The 22574-nt window shown below is 37.8% G+C and overlaps 1 protein-coding gene across 4 annotated transcripts in view; it reads left to right on the top strand.

Annotated features, from left to right (window-relative positions):
• Positions 1–22574, top strand: part of SPIRE1 (spire type actin nucleation factor 1) — a 206698-nt gene that overhangs the window by 115065 nt on the left and 69059 nt on the right. For all 4 annotated transcript variants that reach the window (XR_013831443.1, XM_079943535.1, XM_079943534.1 and 1 more), the window contains exons 3-4: positions 5866–6099; positions 21398–21523. Coding sequence is in view for 3 of the 4 variants with exons in the window: in XM_079943535.1 (XP_079799661.1) it covers positions 5866–6099; positions 21398–21523 (360 nt within the window). In the remaining variant the exon portion in view is untranslated. The remainder of the gene's footprint in view (positions 1–5865; positions 6100–21397; positions 21524–22574) is intronic.

Here is a 22574-nt window from a genome sequence, read left to right as displayed (position 1 = left end):
TTCTGCCTGGCCTGCAGGCACCAGCTGCAGCACTGCCGCCCGTCTCTGGGACACCCTCAAAGGACAGGGGTGAGCAGAAGCCCTCCTGGTGGGCAGAACTTCCAGCAGTGCACCTGGTTGTTCCTTGAAAGAGAAATGGTCAGAGGCACAACTGTACACCGAGCCCTGGGCTGTGACTTGATGGTCAGGAACTTGGAAGGAACATGACTGGAAAGTTGGTGACAAGGAAATTTGGGGAGAGGTATGTGCATAGACCTCCCTGAATGGGCAAAAAACATGAAGATATGTGTGTCCCATGTGAATGCTCACCAAAGAGTGACCTCAGCAGAGGAGGATTTTAATATTCAAGTGGATAGGATGACCCGTTGTATGGACACCACCCAGCCACCCCTGTCATCACCAGTGGGCTCATGAACGTGGCTACAGGGGCAGGGGTGGGGGTTACACATGGATTTCCACTCACCCAAGGCTCACCTGGCTATGGCCACCACTGAGTGCCCAGTCTGAAGCAGCAGACACCAGCACTGAGTCCCCAGTAAGGCATCATTCCCCAGGGTGACCAGCCAGCTACCTGGTGGCAGGTTGATTACGTTGGACCACTTCCATCATGGAAGGGGCAGTATTCTGTCCTTCCTGGAAGACACATTTACTCTGGGTATGGAGTTACCTTCCCTCATGCAGTGCTTCTTCCAAAACTCCCATCCATGGACTTACAGATTGCCATCATGGAGTCCACACAGCATTGCTTCTGATCAAGGAACTCTCTTCACAGCAAATGAAGTATGGCAGTGGGCCCCTGCCCATGGAATTCACTGGTCTTACTCTGTTCCCCACGGTCCTGAAGCAGCAGTCGTGATAGAATGGTGGAATGGCCTTTTGAAAGACTCTGTTACAGTGACAGCTAGGTGGCTGTCCCTTGCAGGGCTGGGGCAGGGTTCTCCAATATATGGTGCTGTTTTTCTCAAAGTCAGGAATCAAGGGGTAGAAATGGGAGGGCCACCACTCACCATTGCCCCTAGTGACCCACAGCGACATTTTTGCTTCCTGTTCCTCCTCTGCCTCTGCTCTGCTGGCCTGAAGGTCCTAATTCCATCAGGAGACACAACAATGAGTCCATTGAATTGGAAGTTAAGACTGCTTCTCATCCACTTCAGGTTCCTCATTCCTGTGAATCAGCAGGCAAAGGAGGAGTTACTGTGCTGTCTGGGGTGACTGGGCCTGATTCCCAAGGGGAGATTGGGCTGCTCCTCCTCAGTGGAGCTAAGGAAGAGTATGTCTGGAATACAGGAGAGCCCTTAAGCTGTCTCTTAGAATTACCATGCCCTGTGATTAAAACCAGGGGAGGACCACAACCCAATCCAGGCAGGACTGCTAATGGCAGGAATGAAGGTTTATGTCACACCACCAAGGAAAGAACTACGACCAGCTGAGGTGCTTACTAAAGGCAAAGGGAATGTGGAATGGATACTGGAAGAAGGTGGTTATAAATACCATCTATGACCACATGACCAGTTACAGACCCGAGGACTGCAATTGTCATGAGTATTTCCTCCTTATTTCGTTTGAGTATGTATGTATGTGTATCTCAAGTATCTCTGTTTTCTTCCCTCTCTGATCCCTTTATTATGTAACATAAGATGTATTGATTTTATACATAATACTTAGGTTTTACATTTAAAGTTGTGGGATATCAAAGGAGAAGGGTAAAAATCACTCAAGGAGTTTGATCCTCTTGTGAAGGTGTTAGTGATTTTTGGTTGTATGCGAGAGAGTTGTGTCATGTTAGGTGGAATTGTGACCTTGTTATTGTCTTCTTTTGGTGATGAAGGTTTAAGGAGACCTTTATGAGTGCCAAGTTGACAAGGAATTAGTTTTATGTGTCAACTTGACTGAGTCATGGGCTGCCCAGATATTTGAACAAGCATTATTCTAGGTGTTTCCATGAAGGTGTTTTTGAATGAGATTAACATTTAAATCAGTAGACTGAGCAAAGCAGATTGTCCTTCCTAATGTGGATGGGCCTCATCCAATCTGTTGAAGGCCTGAATAGAACAAAAAGCTGACCTCCTGTTGAGTAAGAGAGAAAATTTTTCCTGATGGCTTTTGGACTGGAACATTGGCTTTTTTTCCTGCCTTTGGAGTCAAATTGAAATACTGGCTCTTCCTGGGTCTCAAGCTTGCTGGCCTTTGGACTGGGAACCATTCCATCGGCTCTCCTGGGTCTCCAGCCTCCTAACTCACCCTGCAGATTTGGGACTTATTGGTCTCCATGACTGCATGAGCCAATTCCTTATGGTAAATCACTTTCTGTATAAATATATACATCCTATTGGTTCTCTCTAGAGAGCCCTGACCTAATACACATTTGGTTAATCCTGACTGATATAGATTTAGTCACTGCTAGGTTAAATCGTTTGAAACCACTTTGGAAAGATTAATCCTGCATGACTGTATACGATGAATAGAAATGAAGAGATACTGGGGAAAGGAAGACCAGTTAAGCTCTTTCAGCTACCTAGGCAACAAGTTTCTCTGAGCTAGAAATATAAGTTAAGGAAACAGCAGAGCACATATCATATTTGTAGAACTGGTAATGGATAAAAGTACTTTGCAACAGACCGTGGAAGAGAGTAGAATGTGTGAACTCTGAGGAACTCCATCATTTATGCAGCTGCAGGAGAAGGTACCTACAGGCAGACTGAGGAGGAGGAGCTGTTGAGTTGAGAGGAAATCAGAAGTCCAGAGTCTTAGAACAGAAGACTGTTGTCAGTTGTGTCTGATGCCACTGAACAGCCATTTGGGATGAGGACAGAGTTGTTCAATAGTTTTGGCATATAGAGATTGTTTGTGATTTTACCTGTGGTTTCAGGGGCTTCAAAAGATTAGATGCCAGACTGGAATGGCTTAAACAGTGAATAGAAGGAGAGAAAAGAGAGACAGAATATGTGAGACGGCCCCTCATGAGAAGCTTTGCTGGGAAAGGGAGCACAGAAACGGGATTGTGGCTGTAGGGGCATGCTCTGGAGGGAGAGTGGGATTGACCTTTGATAGGAAGAGAGACACTTCCTCCACTGTGAAAGGAAGGAAGGACAAAGTAAGTGTAGATGCCTATCATATGCGTTTGAAGGTGGGAAAATGAGTGCATTTTCATGTAGGGACTTTCACTTTGCGGTGGAGTATGAAGAAGAGTTATCAGCTGAGACCCAGAGAGGCAGAAGGGGTGTTGGAGGTCTGCAGAGTTGAAGAACAGACGGCCCCTTGAGGGAAAGTCCTGAGTGGGGATGGGGATGAAGCTTTCTGGGCAGCTCTGGGGTCTTTGCTGAGGTTGGAAGCCATCATTGGTGTTGGTATTTACTGTGGATTCTTTTTTTCAGCTCGGGTGGGGGTGGGGTAGGGATATAGATGAGTAGATTCATCCAAGCACGTAAGACTCTCAGTTACACGTAACTTCTATGCGAGAATAATTGCATTAAGACCTTCTCGGCCTTGGGACTTCCACGGTGGTCCAGTGGCTAAGACTCTGCACTCCCAATGCAGGGGGCCTAGGTTCGATACCTGGTCAGGGAACTAGATCCCACATGCTGCAACTATGAGTTAGCATGCCACAACTGAAAGATCCCGTGTGCCGCAACTAAATATCCCACACGTGGCAACAAATATCCCATGTGCTGCAACTGAGACCTAGCGTAGTCAAATAAATAAGTAAGTAAGTAAATCCTTCTCAGCCTTAAAAAGAATGTACTGAACATAATTTAACTTTTCTTGATGTCTAAGGTTTTCATTATATTAGCTATGATGCTCTGATTGTTAAAGTGATTGCTCTAGGTTCGAGTTGACGGGTGTTTGTTACACATACATCACAATGCCCGGTTCTGCTGACATTGAACTGAAAGGTAAAATCCCTGCCCTAAGTAGTACCTGTCTGTGGTGAGAGTGTCCCTGGCTGTGTGGACCTTCTGCCAGGGAAACACAGAACAGGTGACCTCTCCAGGACAGATGGGTGGATGGGGGTGGGGTGTCGAGGGAGGTTTGGTCCCCAGAAGAGGTGACGAAAGTAGTCAGCTGACTTGGAACTCAGAAGATCCATTGTCACACAAAACAACTTTGAAAATAGTGGTTAGAGTTCCAGTCAGACCATTAAAAACTAATGAAAAGGGGCTTCCCTGGTGGCGCAGTCATTGACAGTCCGCCTGCCGATGCAGGGGACGCGGGTTCGTGCCCCGGTCGGGGAAGATCCCACATGCCGCGGAGCGACTCCTCCCGTGAGCCATGGCCGCTGACCCTGTGCATCCGGAGCCTGTGCTCCACAACGGGAGAGGCCACAGCAGTGAGAGGCCCGCGCAAAAAAAACAAAAACAAAAAACTAATGAAAATATTACATATTTTCAATGAGAAATATTACAAAAAAACAACCCAGTATTATTTAAAAATTAAAAGCTGAGAATTTATAAGCCTTTTATTCATTTTGAAATTTGTGTTGAGAAAATATTATTTCACTTGATAAGGTAGATTTCAGATTTTGTGGAGATTTTTTGAGTGAATGCTTGAGTGCTTTTAAGGGCTGTAACATATGCTGACAGTGACTCCATGTATTTAACTCATCGTCAAAACTTCTGTCTTTTCCTTTTCTTTGGTACCAAATAAACAACTTAAAAAAAACCCAACAACACAGCACTGACTATGGCTACAAATGGAATAAAGGGAAGGAAAGATGTATGCATGTCTGTATATTAACTGGATAAACATTGGAAAAGGGTGAGCTGGAGGCAGATAACATTTATTCAGTGCGCGTTAAAAGTCACATACTAAGTACTTCCACATGTAGCAAATGCATTTAGTCTTAACAAAACCCCATGAGATGTAGGTATCATTGATACCTGTTTTACAGATAAGAAAATAAATAATTTAACTAAAATAAATAATTTGCCCTGAGTCAAATGGTTAGTGGTAAAAGTGGCAAACTCTTACATCTTTGGCTTTATTTCCTGTGTTCTTCCCTCCAAAATAGCTAAGGTAAAATGAGCTGTTGGCATTGTAAAATTTTTTTTAAAAGGGTTATTTATCTGTGATTTTTCTGAGCAGAAAAGAAGGTAGTGTTGCGGAATAAAGCAGAATTCCTTGTCTTGGCCAAAGCCAAAACATTTGTCAGGGTGATAGTAGACAGGGATGTATATTCAGTGTTCATAAATCAGGTTCATATTTCTTGGGAGATAGTAGTGGTGGAGGTGAGTGGCAGGGAGGATTATCTATGCACTACACTGAAAGTTCAGAGTTTGAGTCTCTCACTTGTTTGCATCATATGAGGGATACGTGTTTCTAATAATTGAATGGAACTCAATGAGCAGTACGTATATGGCTATTAATAGATTTTGTTGTTGTTGTTTAAGCTTACGTTAGCTGCTACCAATCATTGATTTTTCAGTCTCAGATCCTTGGTATGTCTATGAAATCCCTAATTAGATAAGCATTGCCATAACAGTTCTGAATGGATATGATCTTTGATAACTCTGTCCGTACTCAATAATATCTTTTGGAAATGTGGAAAATCAACCTGGTTGGTATTGTTGGTATTTTATATAAGTGGAGAATACAGATTTTAGTGTATGATATAAATCTAAGAAACATGAAAAGGGTTTGTGTATGCGTTATATACTAGTTTGAAGAAATCACACAAAAATTTCCATCTGAGATTTTTTTAAAAGCATAGTTGAGACTTTTAAATATCTCTTCAAATTTAATTTGTCATGTTTCTGAAATGGAATAAATCAGACCTAGCTTATCTCATACTAAATATTTTATGCCTTACAGTTAGTTCTATAAAAATGTTTAGTCGTCTCTATTAACCACCTTCCTTAATGTTCCTAGGTTATTGAATCTTTGGGAATTATTATTTATAAGGCACTGGACTATGGCTTGAAGGAGAATGAAGAAAGGGAATTAAGCCCTCCCCTGGAGCAGCTCATTGATCGCATGGCCAACACGGTAGAGGCTGATGGCAGCAATGATGAAGGCTATGAGGCTGCTGATGAAGGTCTGGAGGAGGAGGAAGATGAGAAGAGAAAAATCTCAGCAATCCGGTCCTACAGAGATGTCATGAAGGTAAAGTTTACAATTACCTCTTTCTTTGAAGAGTTGTTATTTCACTTTAAAAAACTGAATGGTGATTTAGCATTTGATAATAGTTCTTAGACTTTCAGCTATAAGTGAAATGTGTTCTAATTTCATTCTTTTACATGTAGCTGTCCAGTTTTCCCAGCACCATCTATTGAAGAGACTGTCTTTTCTCCATCATATATCCTTGCCTCCCTTATCGTAGATTAGTTGACCATAGGTGCGTGGGTTTATCTCTGGGCTTTCTATCCTGTTCCATTGATCTATATTTCTGTTTTTGTGCCAGTACCATACTGTTTTGATTATTGTAGTTTTGTAGTATAGTCTGAAGTCAGGGAGCCTGATTCATCCAGCTCTGTTTTTCTTTCTCAAGATTGTTTTGGCTATTCAGGGTCTTTTGTGTTTCCATTACAAATTTAAAATTTTTTTGTTCTACTTCTGTGAAAAATGCCATTGGTAATTTGATAGGGATTTCATTGAATCTGTAGATTAGAACACTCTCTAACACCATGCACAAAAATAAACTCAAAATGGATTAAAGACCTAAATGTTAGTCCAGATACTATAAAACTTTTAGAGGAAAACATAGGCAGAACACTCTCTGACATAAATCGCAGCAATATCGTTTTTGATCCACCTCCTAGTGTAATGAAAATAAGAACAAAAATAAACAAGTGGTACCTAATTAAACTTAAAAACTTTTGCATAGCAAAGGAAATCATAAACAAAATTAAAAGACAACCCACAGAATGGGAGAAAATATTTGCAAATGAAGCAACCAACAGGGGATTAATTTCCAAAATATACAAACAGCTCATGCAGCTCTATATCAAAAAAACAAATAACCCAATCAAAAAATGGGCAGAAGATCTAAATAGACATTTCTCCAAAGAAGATAGACAGATGTCCAAAAAGCACATGAAAAATGTGCTCAACATCACTAATTATTAGAGAAATGTAAATCAAAACTATAATGAAGTATCATCTCACACTGGTCAGAATAGCCATCATCAAAAAATCTACAAACAATAAATGCTAGAGAGGGTGTGGAGAAAAGGGAACCCTTCTACACTGTTGCTGGGAATGTAAATTGGTATAGCCACTATGGAGAATAGTGTGGAGGTTCCTTAAAAAACTAAAAATAGAGTTACCATATGATCCAGCAGTCCCACTCCTGGGCATATATCTGAAAAAAACCCATAATTCAAAAAGATACTTGCACTCCAGTGTTCATTGCAGCATTATTTACAGTAGCCAAGACATGGAAGCAACCTAAATGTTCATTGACAGATGAATGGATAAAGAAGATGCGGTGTATATATACAGTGGAACGTTACTCATCCATAAAAAGAATGAAATAATGCCATTTGCAACAACATGGATGGACCTAGAGATTAACATACTAAGTGAAGTAAGTCATAGAAAAGACAAATATTATATGATATCACTTATATGTGGAATCTAATTAAAAAATGATGCAAATGAAAAAAAATAAATGAAGTGAATAAGGAACTAAAAATACTCGATTCTGTGATAAATGAAGAGTAAAAAGTTTTCCATTAAGAAACAAAACTGGGACTTCCCTGGTGTGGCAGCGGTTAAGAATCCACCTGCCAATGCGGGGGACACGGGTTCGAGCCCTGGCCCGGGAAGATCCCACATGCCGCGGAGCAGCTAAGCCCGCGAGCCACAACTACTGAAGCCTGAGCGCCTAGAGCCTGTGCTCTGCAACAAGAGAAGCCACCGCAACGAGAAGCCCGCGCACTACAACGAAGAATAGCCCCCGCTCACCGCAACTAGAGAAAGCCCGCGCCCAGCAACGAAGACCCAACACAGCCATAAATTTAAAAATAAATAAATAAATTTATATAAAAAAAAGAAGGAAACAAAACTGTGTATACCTCTGAAACTGAGCTAACAGTTTTTGGTAGTGGTTTAGTGGGTATTTGTGGGGGAGAACAGGGCATGGTGAAGGAGGAGGGGACGCCCACCCAACCAACCATGTCAGTTGGTTAACCCTGGCACCAGTCAAATGACAGATGTCATGGCCAGATTGCTCTTGTATAGTACAGATTTGGAAGATGAGACCTGGAGAGTTATTGGAATCTTACAGTTCTACTCAATGACATTCAGTATGTTAACTTATAAAACAAAGATTCTTGGACATTCATCAGTTTGAACTGATAACTGTTACACTGCTTTACTGTTTTTTAAATTTGAGCTACTATGTCTGCCCTCCTGCCTATGTTATTTCTATCATAATATGAAAAATAAACAATTAAAATGCTTTTTTAGAAAGGTTTTATAGATTGGAGGAAAACTAAGTTTACCAATTCCATTCTTAGGAATTTTATTGGAGAATATCATATACTCACCCCTTGTTTCTTAGTTTCTATGTTAACCAAAACTGATCAGTAAAAATTTCCACATCTGTAACAATATGTTCTGAACATTTCTTTTAGCTACCTGAGAAGAAAAATAATTGCTGAAACATTTGACAAGTAAACTGAATTTTATATATCATAAAACCCATTATTCATGGCCAAATAGTGACACATAGGAGTTTGTGATTTGCTCAGTGGGTTGAAATCTTCAATTAGTAAATTGGCTCCTGTTTACATTGTTGGAAGAGAAGACAAGAATTAATTGAAGAAATATATGCTTTCTACTTGTTGAAAGTGGAAATGTGAAACTAAGTTTGAATAATATAAATAATAGAATGTTTAGGAACTTGGAGACAATTTGTTTTTAATTCTTAGTGAGCAAGACCTTTTTATTGTGTAACTTTTCCCCCCGAACAGTTGTTTATTCCTTCCAGTCTTTCAATTTGGTATATGGTGTGTTACACTTGAAAATTACTTTCACGTCCATTGTTATCTGAGACTTATGGTAACACTGTGAGGTATTGGGTTGGCATTGTTAAATCCATTTTACAAATGAAAGAACTAAGGCTCAGAGAGGCGTGTGACTTGTCCAGCTTCTTTGAACTGAGTGAATGAGAGGAAGTTAAATTCAGAGGTTTATAGTCAGGTAGGACTTAGATTGGACCCCTGGTTTTGCCATTTTTGTACCAATTGTTTTACCCTGGATTATTTAATCCTATGATCCTTATTCTTATGTAAAGAGAGAATATCTGCCTGATTGAGTTTTGTGCAGATTAAATTAAATAACATAATTAATATAAAGTACCTACTATAGTGCTTGTCATGAATAAAAATTTAATAGCACTTACTATATGCCAGGCATTTTTCTAGGTGCTAGGGATATACCAGTAACAACATACAATTGGTCCCTGTTTTTATGGTTCTTAATTGTAATGGAGAAAAACAGGATATAAACAAGTAAAGTATAAACACATATATCATTTTTTTCTGAGTCATTCCAAGGCTTTTTGCCACTGCATATAGGTCAGAATAAATTGCAGGCACAAATTTATGTCAGCGATAGAATGTGTTCTTTTCTTAAATTAAGAATATAACACCTAAAATATTTTTCTTTCAGATTGTTTGTTGAGAAACATATAGAACTAAGTGGAGCCTTTCAGGAAGTATTAAGAAAAGATCATTCTTAAAAATTATTTTCTTATATATAAATATATCCTAGAAAAGATTCCTTCGGTTAACATTAGTTGAAAAGAAAAGGGATTGTAGACGTGAAGTAAACAGTGGTGGTGATGGAGAGTGAAGTATGTAGGCAAGGAAGATTAAGGAGACCAGGGGCAGGATGATGGAAGAGGAGGACGTGAGACAGTGTGTGGAGAGGAAGAGTGAAAGGAGTGTTTGAGAAATGAATGAAGTTACTATGAGAATAGCACATGAGCAGATTCTTCATTTGAGATGAATGTAAAAGTCTCAGCTTACTCATGCCTTCATTTACCTTCTCAGATATTTAGGAAGCATTTAGTTTGCCTTCCTTGTTCTGAGTGCTCTATCAGGTGCTTGGAGATGAACTTAACTGGGGTTAAATGAACCCCAGTGAGGTAAATATTATGGACCTGGTGTCTAGGACCATACTAGCCCATACACCTTGGTGTAAATTAGCAATCTGCTTTCCTTCTTCAGGATACTGTACTTCCATCTGTAAGAGAATCATAATAAATAAAAATTTGCAATGTCTGTTATGTGGAGGATGTCCTTCTAGAAGGGGTACCCTTACGAATAATCTGAACATATGAAAGTGGTGGGCCAGCACAGGTTCATGGGAGGCTTGTAGGGCACAGAGAGGGGCACTGAACTCAGCCTGGTGGATCCTGGTTCTCTTACACAATCCAGTCCCCCTAATTGTCAGGGAATGCAAATAAAGCAATACCATTTGCCATTCTTTTGAAAGCAAGAATTTACTTTTGTTGAAATTAGAAATTACGGTAAATTTTTTTGCTCAGTAATTGATAGCTGCAGTGTAAATTTACATAGCCCTTACATAAAATAATTTGACAGTATATTAAGAAGTCCAAAACTATTCACTATTTATAATAGAAGAATGCTAGAAATATCCCAGATGTCCATTAATAGGGAAATGGTGAACTAACTGTGGTACAGCCAACTAGTGGCGTACTATATCACTATCAAAAGGGCTGTGGAAAGATCTCCAGGATATATCATTTACATGAGAAAACAAGGTGTAGAAAATCATGTATAGTATGCCAGCATTTATCTAAGAAAATGTATGGATAAGAATATATATATATTTTTTTTAAAAAAAGAGGAAAGATAAACCAGAGTAGAAACCAGGACAGGCATTAAAGCTACACATCTATGAGTGTACTAGATTCTGTGGATTTGATTTAGAAACCATATAAATATTTTACATAATTATGAAACAAAACTGAATATGGAAATATAATCCCCTCAAATCCAAAGCAAACTGAGCCTAACTGTTACCGCATCAGAAATGTGACCACATAGACAGACCTGGAAAGCAACGATCACATAGTAGCAGTGAGCACAGCTGCCACCAGCTCATGGTCTCCGAATACCATTCCCTACTAAAAGAATTCCAGAATTCCTTAGAGAAATGGGTAATTCCAGATCTGGGAAGGAAATGTGTAAAATAGCGTGGAACATCTTGTCATACCAGAAAGCAAACAGACTATCCAGGATTACTAAGTTATGTAAAAAGGACTCAGAAGCCAACTCAAGGAGCCTCCCGCATTGGTCAGATGGAAGAATTTGATCATCAATAAGAATAGTAGCTGTGATGGATTAAAGCAGACCAAATATTCTGCATTCTCTGGACACATAAGTAATAATTAATAAAACCCTTTTGGTCACCTTTAGCGGTGTTCAGTTGTTAACCAAGTTGTTAACCCACTTATTATTTTGACAGCTGGTGTATAGACAGAATCCATTCTGCCTTTTCCATAAGGACACCACCTCAGGGCAACCAAAGAGTTTTGGATGAATGTCTCTTTATAAAAGTATTCCAACTAATAAATGAAAGGGAAGTGATAGGGATTGCAAAATGGTAATATTCTGATTCTACAAAATAATAGCATTGTGGCATCACAAGAAACCAGCAGACTTTCTGTGCCTCCGATGGAAGTTTACAGCATCACCTGCAAAGTCTTCTTGCCAAATAAACAATCTGATCAAGCCTCTAGATCTAACTAATCTAACTACCAATTTATAGGAAGTTCAGGGGACATAGAAACATTTAAAATAACACCATAGGGATGCAATCAGCAAAATCAGATTGTGGGAAACTGTAGCACAAATCACATAATTTCATCAACAAGTAACTTACAAATTAAAAGGAAGGGGAGAGAGGAAAACATAGATTAAAAGAGACTTAATACATACCAATTGCAGTAGAATGAACCTTGATTAAAAGAAATAAATTATAAAACTGGGTATATATTTGAGATAATCAGGAAAATTTGACCTCTTACTCTATAGTTGATGATATTAGGAATTATTCATATTTTTAGATATGATAATAGTATTGTGGTTATATTTTTTAAAAAAGAACTCATCATTTAGTGATATATGCTGAAATATTTACATGTGAAATTCAGATATCTGGGATTTGCTGTAAAATAATCCTGGAGGGTGAGGCTTAAGTGGATGAGGATGTAGATGAAACAAGATTAGCCACGAATTGATAATTACTAAATTGGGTGATGGGTACACTGTAATTCATTATATTATTCACCTCGTTTTTAATATGTTTGAAATTTTTTCACATAGTAATACTACTATTAGGAATTTTTCAAAGAGGTCAATTTTTTTTTTTTTTTTTTTTGCTTTCTAGTCCCTGTGGACTTTTTTTAAAATTTTATTTTATTTATTTATCGAAGAGGGCAATTTTTAAAACTTAGATAGAACTGACATATAACATTATATTAGTTTCACTTGTACAATATGTATAATGATTCCCTATTTGTATAAATTGCAAAATGATCAGCACTGTAAGGCTAGTTAACATCCATCACCACACATAGTTACGAATTTTTTTTCTTGTGATGAGAACTTTTAAGCTCTACTCTTTTAGCAGCTTTCAAATATATAATACAGTATTGTTAACTATAGTCACCATGCTGTACATTACATCCCTAGGACTTACTTATTTTATAACTGGAAGTTTGTACCTTTTGACCACCTTCACCATTTCACCCACCCTGTACCCACAAGCCCCAACCACTGGCATCACCAGTCTGTTCTCGGTACAAAGAGATGTTTTTTAATACAAAATGTTACATAGATACATGAAGATGTGTATCACAGCATTATTTATACTGTTCTGAAACTGGAAATAAATGACTCACAAAGAAATGGTATATCAACTACATGGATTATCATATGGTCTTTAAATTATAATTATGTGGGTTATGAAGCAATATGGGAAATTTTTGTTTTAATAAATGGAAAAAAGACCACAAAATTCTGCGTGTACTGCTATGTGTATAAAGAAGAGACTGTGCTCAGGAATAAAGATGCAGACCTACTAGAGAATGGACTTGAGGATATGGGGAAGGGGAAGGGTAAGCTGGGACAAAGTGAGAGAGTGACATGGACATATATACACTACCAAACGTAAAATAGATAGCTAGTGGGAAGCAGCCATATAGCACAGGGAGATCAGCTCGGTGCTTTGTGACCACCTAGAAGGGTGGGATAGGGAGGGTGGGAGGGAGGGAGATGCAAGAGGGAAGAGATATGGGGACATATGTATATGTATAACTGATTCACTTTGTTATAAAGCAGAAACTAACACACCGTTGTAAAGAAATTATACTCTAATAAAGATGTAAAAAAAAAAGAAATGGTAGGTGTTATGGTTTTCAATAAATCTATAATTTATAAAAAAAAAAGAGACTGTGCTGATTTATGATTTACCATAAATGGTATTAATGGCATTGTGATTCAGGGGGAACCATATGGCTTCAGAAATTCCATTCCTCTTATTGTTTAGTATTTGTATAATAAATAAAATATTGTAAAATTTTAGTATGGCTATATTAAGTTATTGCCCATGAATAGTTTTATAAGTTATATTTCCAGTGTTAATTCATACTTTCAAAAAAATCTGGCATGTTTCTGTAAATACAAGAATATAGTTTACAAATAATAAGCCCTGCTTATAAAAAGCTAATATGTTTTTGGTTTGCCACATAATGTCAGAATTTACATGCTATTTTGAAAACTCATCAGGAGAGAAATTTAAGAAAAGGATAGTACTGTAGAGTGTGATTAAAAATAGAAAAAAATCCTATATTAATTTTTTTTAAAGATTTTTTTTTTGATGTGGACCACTTTCTAAAGTCTTTATTGATTCCATCACAATATTGCTTCTGTTTTACGTTTTTTGGTTTTTTGGCCGCAAGGCATGTGGGATCCCTGGTCCCCGACCAGAGATCGAACCCACACCGCCTGCATTGGAAGGCAAAGTCCCAACCACTGGACCACCAGGGAAGTCCCTAATTTTATTATACCAAGCTAGATTAGTACAGTGCACAGTTTATCTTCATCTTCAAACTGCACATGTATTACAGACAGCTGAAGTGGAATGAGTCTGTTATTTTCATTTGTGTATAAATTTGGCCTAGGTTTAATGGAGTATATCCAAGGGAAGCCATAATGTTTGTTTGAGCTTGTCTGTTACTGAGTGAAGGTGTGTTAACATAGGTTAGTTGGGTGACCATAGTCCATCAGTCAAATTAGAGTGACTCCAAGGAACAAACTGCAGTTCTCTGTACTTCAAAATGTTTGTTCTCTAAGTTTTGAAATTTGCTGGAAACATGCTAATTTTCTCACTGGTTTAGGCAAAAATTTAGTAATTTATCCTAACTATATGATGCTGCATTTAATGAAGATGATCTTTGTTATTATCTTTGTTATTAATTTCTTATGACAAATGCATGATTATACTCACTAGGCAAAACATTTTAATTATGGTTTAAAATTATATTCTACTTAGATTTTTGCAAATATAATTCTAAGCTTGGTGAACTGAATATTTTTTAAGACATTTGAATTTTAGCAGTTGAGAATAAATTATGGGGAAATTTGGAGCTTCATATTATCAACAAAAGACTGTGATATAAAACCTAAATATATCAGAAGATATAATTCTGATTATGCCTTTTTCTCTTCTAAGGTGATACTACTTACACACACTGCAATATGTGTCTCCAGACATAAAGAGTGACTTGGATTGCTGAATGCTTCGTAATTTAGAGTTTAAACAAAAACTGTATTCTCAATTAATTGTGCCAAAGTTTTTAAAAAAACTTTATGGTCTTTTACTGTGTAGTATTTTGACGCTAATTAGGGTAAAAGGCCAATGGATAATAGAGTTTCTGGCATACATCTTCGATTTGCTATCAGATAAAGATTTTTTTCCTAGTTGGTACATTGCTTCAAAATACAAATGCTAATAACTTATTTGACCAAAAAATGTTTCCAAATGTTTTGAAAGTATTGTAGGCTGTCTTTTTTCTAATCACATCAGTCTAGCCCAGGTTTGCTGATAATTTCAAGTTTTGTTGAAAATATATAACAAGGTCTTATGTGTGTAATGAAGTTTTCAGAAAATTAATTTCAATTCTGGCAATATTATTAATGATTCTATACAGAGAATTCAGATAATGGAGTTGTCAGATAGACTTTTTTTTTTTTTTTTTGCGGTATGCGGGCCTCTCACTGTTGTGGCCTCTCCCGTTGCGGAGCACAGGCTCCGGACGCACAGGCTCAGTGGCCATGGCTCACGGGCCTAGCTGCTCCGCAGCATGTGGGATCTTCCCGGACCGGGACACGAAGCCTCGTCCCCTGCATCGGCAGGTGGACTCTCAACAACTGCGCCACCAGGGAAGCCCAGATAGACTTTTAATTGATGTTCAGGATTCTAAGAGTCAGGATTGAAACTTTGAGTAGAGAACTGGAAAATATATAGAAAGAACCAAATGGAAATTTGAGAACCAAAAAATGAAGTAACTGAAATAAAAGTTTAGTGGATGGGTTTAATAGACTAGACGGAGCTGAAGAGAGAATGAAGTGGAACGTTGTCAATAGAAAATATTCAGAGTGAAGCACAGACACAAAAAGAATGAAAGCAGTACACATAATTAAAGTCCCAAGGAGAGCCAATGAAGAGAGAGGATGGAAGGCATATTTGAAGACATACTAAGAATTTCCCAAAACAATGCAAAACACTATGCTGCAGATTCTGGAAGCCCCACAAACAAAAAGAGCAAGATAAATTAAATGGAAAACAGTCTAGTTTCATACCTAAACTGCTAAAAACCACAAGCAGAGAGTCTAAAATCAAGCCAGAGAAAAAACTGGACTGCACCTGACTTCTCAACAGAAACAATGGAATCTAGAAGACAGACTGGAATGACATTGTCAAAGTTCTAGAATAGAACCTAAAATTCATTACCTAGTGAAGTATCTTTCCAGATTAAAGGTAAAGTAGTTCTTTTCGTGACCAAAAAAGCAGTGGCCTAGAGTAGGAGTTGGGGAGTCATCAACTTTATAGGTAGCGTTTAAAGCAGTTAGAGTAGACAAGATCAGCTAAGGTGAGTAGAGAGAAACCCAAAGATCCAAGATTGAACCCTAAAAACTCCAGCATTTTGGTTTAGCTTAAAATTTATTCATAGAACAGCGAAGGTAGGTTAAGTAAGATATTATATAGCTTAGTCTTCTCCTTTTAGAAATAAGCTGAAACTCAGCAATGTTAAATAAATTGTCCAAAGTTATATAATGGCATGTTGATAGATATGGGACAGAACCTGTTCCTTCTAATTGTGTCCCTCTGCCCCCAAACTATCCCCTCTTTGGTAACTGTAGAAGATGATTTTGTTGCATGCTTACTGTATACTATGCTCTATGCTTAAGCACTTTAAGAACATTATTTCCTTTAATGGAAGAGTAATATACTCTCATTCTAGGGTGGAGTGCATAAGGACTTGGGCTCTAGGGTTAGACTGCCTGGGTTCATTTCCAGTTCTGTCTCACTGTGTGGCCTTGGGTAAATTACTTAGCTATTCTAAATCTGTAAATTGGGTTGTTGTAAGGATTAGAGGTGAAGATGCATGTAAACACAAAGAATAAAATAAGTATCAACATTGACACTGAAATAACCACTGGGGTTATTTTTCCTCTGAGGGATTATTTCTCCTCTGTCTCAATGGAAACTTTGTGGAATTTCGTTGTTCTTTTAAAATTTTTTATACATTTAAAAATTGTGGTAAAATACACATAAAATTTACCATTTAAACCATTTAAAGGTATACAATTTAGTGCCATTAAGTACATTCACAATACTGTCCAGCCATCACCACTGTCTAGTTCTAGAGCTTTTACATTATCCCAGATGGAAACCTCATACCCATCTCTTCCCATCCTTCCTCCTTCAGACACTGGCAACCACTAATCAGCTTTCTGTCTCTGTGGATTTATGTATTCTGGGTATTTCATATGAATGGAATCATACAGTATGTGACCTTTTGTGTCTGGCTTCTTAGACTTAGCATAATATTTTTAAGGTTCGTCCATGTTGTAGCATGTGTCAGTACCTTTTTCCTTTCTGTGGCTTAGTAAGATTCCATTTTGTGAGTATACCACATTTTGTTTATCCATTCATCAGTTTAGAACATTGGAATTCTTTCCAGCTGCTATGAATAGTGCTGGTGTGAACGTTTGTGTTCTAGTTTTTGTTTGAACACCTAATTTCAATTCTTTTGGGTATATACCTAGGACTGGAATTGCTAGATCACATGGTAATTCTATCTTTAACTTTTGAGGAACCATCAAGCTATTTTCACAGTGGCTTCACCATTTTACATTCCCACCAGCAATACGCAAGGGTTCCAATCTCTCCACATTCTTGCCAACACTTATTTTCCATTTTTTCTTTGTTTTTATAGCCATTCTAGTGGATGTGAGTGGTATCTAATTGTGGTTTTGATTTGCATTTTCTAATGACCAGTGATGTTGAGCATCTTTTTATGTGCTTTTTGGCCATTCGTATACCTTCTTTGGAAAAATGTCTAGTCAAGTCAATTTTTAAATTAGATTGTTTATCTTTTGTTGAGTTTGAGTTCTTTATGTATTCTGGATACTAGATCCTTATTAGATATATGATTCGCAAATATTTTCTCTGATTCTGTGGATTATCTTTTCACTCTCTTGATAGTGTCCTTTGATGTACAAAAATTTTTAACTTTGATGAAGTCTAATTTATCCATTTATAGGCATACCTCGGAGATATTGCAGGTTTAGTTCCAGACCACTGCAATAAAGCAAATATTGCAATAAAGCGAGTTACATGAATATTTTGGGTCCCCACTGCCTATAAAAGTTATGTTTATGCTATACAGTAGTCTATTAAGTGTGTAATAGCATTATGTCTAAAACAATGTACATACCTTAATTTCAAAATAAAAAACAAAAAAAATTACAATAGTAATACCAAAAATCACTGATCACAGATCACCATAATGAATGTAATAATAATGAAAAAGTTTGAAATATTGCGAGAATTACCAAAATGTGACATAGAGACAAGAAGTGAACAAATGCTGTTGGAAAAATGGCACTGAAATACTTGCCCAATGCAGGGTCGCTACAAACTTTCAATTTGTAAAAAAACAAAATATCTGCGATGCACAGTATAGTGCAATAAAATAAGATATGCTATTTCTTGTGCTTTTGGTATCATATCTTAAAAACCAGTACTGAATCCACGACCATGAAGGTTTACGCCTATGGTTTCGTCTAAGAGTTTTATAGTTTTGGTTCTTATATTTAGGTCTCTGATCCTTTTTTTTTTTTTTTTTTTTTTTGCGCGATACGCGAGTCTCTCATTGTTGTGAGAGCACAACAGTGCTCTCCCGTTGCGGAGCACAGGCTCCGGGCGCGCAGGCTCAGCGGCCATGGCTCACAGGCCCAGCCACTCCGCGGCATGTGGGATCTTCCCAGACCGGGGCACGAACCTGTGTCCCCTGCATCAGCAGGTGGACTCTCAGCCACTGCGCCACCAGGGAAGCCCCCTGATCCATTTTGAGTTAATATTTATGTATGGTGTGAGATAGGGGTACCACTACTTCATTTTTTTTTTTTTTTTTTCCTGCATGTGGATATCCAGTTTTCCCAGCATCATTTGTTGAAGAGAATATTCTTTCCCTACTTAATGGTCTGGGCGCTTTCGTGAAAAATCAATCAATCATAGATATATGGGTTTATTTCTGGACTCAGTTCTATTTCATTGATCTGTATGTTTGTCCTTATGCAAGTACCACTTTGTTTTGATTAGTATAACTTTGAGGTAAGTTTTGAAATTTGGAAGTTTGAGTCTTCTAGCTCTGTTTTTTTCAAGATTGTCTCAGCTATTTGGGGCCCCTTGCAATTCTATATGAACTTTAGGATCCGCTTTTCCATTTCTTCAAAAAAGGCCTTTGGGAATTAGTTAGGGATTGCATTCAATCTGTAGATCATTTTGTGTAGTATTACTGTCTTAACAATATTAAGTCTTCCAACCCATGAATACGGGGTGTCTTTCCATTTATGTAAGTCTTCTTTAATTTCTTTCAGCAATGCTTTAGAGTTTTCAGTGTGTAAGGCTTGCACCTCCTTGGTTAAATTTATTCCTTAGTATTTTATTTTTTTGCTATTAAAAAAAATGGTATTGTTTTCTAATTTCATTTTCTGATCATTAGTATTGTTTAGAAATAGAACTTTTTTGTGTTGATCATGTATCCCACAACTTTGCTAAAATTGCTTCTTAGTTCTAATAGTTTTTGTGGATTTTCTACATATAAGATTATATCATGTGCATTAAAAAAATTTTAGAGTTTTACACCAGTGTTTTCCAAGTTGCAGGGCACAGCCTGTTAGTGGGTTGTGAAATCAATTGAATGTGTAAGTTTTGTTCTGTGAAATTTTTGTGTATAAAACATATACATATGCATGTGTTTGAATCCTTATGTAAAATGTATTTCTATTTATTTATTTACTTAATTTTTGGCTGCGTTGTGTCTTTGTTGCTGCACGCGGGCTTTTTCTAGTTGCAGCGAGCAGGGGCTACTCTTCGTTGCGGTGTGCGGTCTTCTTATTGTGGTGGCTTGTTGTGGAGCACAGGCTCTAGGTGCACGGGCTTCAGTAGTTGTGGCATGTGGGCTTCAGTAGTCGTGGCACACGGGCTCGGTAGTTGTGGCTCATGGGCTCTAGAGTGCAGGCTCAGTAGTTGTGGCTCATGGGCTTAGTTGCTCTGCGGCATGTGGGATCTTTCCAGACCAGCGCTTGAACTCGTGTCCGCTGTATTGGCAGGCGGACTCTTAACCACTGTGCCACAGGGAAGCCCCCTAAAATGTATTTCTTACTGTGAATTACAGTCAAAAATGTTATGCCATATTCAGAACATATAATTGGAATATAAAATTGTGGGATTAGTGAAAGGTGAAAGTCCTAGCAGATGCCTTTCATAACCTTGGAAATGATAATTCTATGTGGGAAGCTGTTTTCTGCATACAAAAATAATTGTGCAAAAAATATACTCTGTTCATTGGTCACTTTGTGAATAATTAAGCTTGTGAGATTTTTGCTTTTCATGCTCCCAAGGAATCAATTCTTAGCCTGTTTTTCGTACTGTGGAAAAAGTTTCTTACTGAAACTCAAGATATTTTCCTGAGAATGTATTTTATTAAAGATAGTAATCTATTAAATTGCATACAATACTTATTACAAATGAAAAAAATAACAGAAAGACACATTGTGAAAGATATTATAAGCTACAAAGATATCTTTTACTCTCCAAAAGATACAAGTTATTGAATATAATAAATGTGTATTTTCAGTAATTGTATTAATGTCAAGTTTACTGAATGTAGTAAAGAATAAGGGAGAACTTACAACTTTTTAATGCAAATGAAGTACCTTAAAACATAACTGTTGTACACAGATACAAAACTATTATTTTATAGAAAGATAAAATTATCTTTTTAATAAAATGCACTAGGCTCTTGACAGGATGTCTTTTCCAATCTAATAAGCTGTGTTTGATTTTTCTAAATTGTTGTGCGTGATGTTAAATTGCATCTTTTACCTACAAGTAGTTTTGTGGGGGTTATGGGCTGTGTATTGTAAAGGACGTTAGGACTGGTAGTATCACCAGTTGCCCTCTGCCCTCTTTCCTCCACTCCCCATCTACTGACGAGGTATCTTCCCAGTGGTCCCCATGTCTTCCTGACATTCTTTTTACTAAATTATACAACTCAGTGTGTATTAGAATGATCCTGGGCTTCAGAATCAAATAGGACTGTGTCAAATTCTCCTTCTCCCTTATGTTAACTTTATGACTGTGGACAAGTCACTTGACTCTTCTGAAGCCTTAGTTTCTGTTGCTATATAATGGTGCTAATTCAGGGTTACATTGAAGAGTAAATGATATTATGCTGTGTATATGACATATCAAACATGGCATGATAAATACTCAATAAATGGTAGTTATTAAAATACCTGAGTTCCGATCAGTACTCAGTAATTGGTAGTTCCCTTTGTACTCCCAACCAAAACTTTTACACATGCCCTATCGTTTTCAAGTAGAAGCTAACTAATTCTAGTAAGCTCATCTGTGCTGCTGGGTGCTTGTTAGTTACTGGACCACTTTTTCCATATTAATTGTGTGGACTTTACTGGTCGTCTTGTGATGCATTAAGCTTTGGGTGATGGGAATTGTGGGGTTGCCTTGCTGTCTGATATGAAAATGTGAATATACTGGGTGTGTCTGTTTTTAAGGTACAAAAACCCCACAGATAATAAAAAAGTACCTTTATTTTCCTCTTCTGTAGTTATGTGCTGCTCATCTCCCAACTGCATCAGAGGCACCAAATCATTATCAGGCAGTGTGTCGTGCACTGTTTGCAGAGACAATGGAGCTGTATACATTTCTGACTAAAATTAAGAGTGCAAAGGAGGTAAGTACTACTGCTTTCCTATTTAATGGCATTGTGAAAGAGAAAACTGAATTTTCAACATTGCCTATCATTTAAAATATTTATTGCCATCCTGATGAGTGCTGAAAATCATTCAGGAAAGAAGCAACTTAGGCAGAATTAAATCTGTTCTTTAAAATGTTACTGTGTGAATCCATTTAATAAAACAAAGATTTTCATAAAGCTTCCTTACAAATGGAAAATAAATGTTACTGAACTGGTTTAGTCAGTTTCCCATGTGACTTGCTTTTCACCCTCTTTCTGCCACTCTTCTTTTGTCCATTGTAAAAAAATGTTAGTGTGTCTTTCAGGAAGGGATAAGGATGCAGAGAGGAAGCTACACATCTGATGATTTAACTTTTATAGTGGATGTGATTAAATATTTAATGCAGGAGATATGAATTAACTTTCAGATAATCCAGAATCTCATTTTAGCTATTTTCTTTATTATCTATCAGTGTCTATGAGTTAAAAATACTATGTGTACCCACCCACAATGGGCCAGTAGTCACTGCGTGAGGCAGGGGCTGGCAGCCAACCAGGCCGGGGTCCAGCTGCACTCACCAGCGCACCCACAGCAGTCAGCCCCGCCGCAACTGAAGGCCCATGCAGCCCACAGAGGGTCACTCCTGTTGCATACAGCTCTGGTGCCCAGAGGGGAGTGTGCTGCTGGGCCCCATAGAATGTCTCCTATAGAAGGCCACTTATCCAAGAATGGGAAACACAGCTGACCTACTTAATACATAAAAATAAACCTTCCAAACTCTGTACTACAGAATAGAAAGAGTACAGAGGCAGGGTGGGGGTAGAGGGAGCTTTCCCTTTTTACTTTATATAACTTGTGTATTTTTCAATTTTTATAAAATTTTGTGTAATAACATTTTAGTTGAAAAAAATTTCATGTAGAGTCCAAAGAGAATCATTCTAATTTAATTACAAGGTGAATTGCCATATTTCACATCCCACAGACAGTTGTGAAGATTCTTGAGATCTTTGTAAAGCACCTGGCACGTAGTAAGAGCTCAGTACATGA

Source organism: Stenella coeruleoalba, assembly GCF_951394435.1.
Source record: "Stenella coeruleoalba genome assembly, chromosome: 14".
In the NCBI taxonomy this organism is placed as follows: Eukaryota; Metazoa; Chordata; class Mammalia; order Artiodactyla; family Delphinidae; genus Stenella; species Stenella coeruleoalba.
The sequence above is the reverse complement of the archived record's forward strand: the minus strand, read 5'-3'. Positions and strand labels throughout refer to the sequence as shown.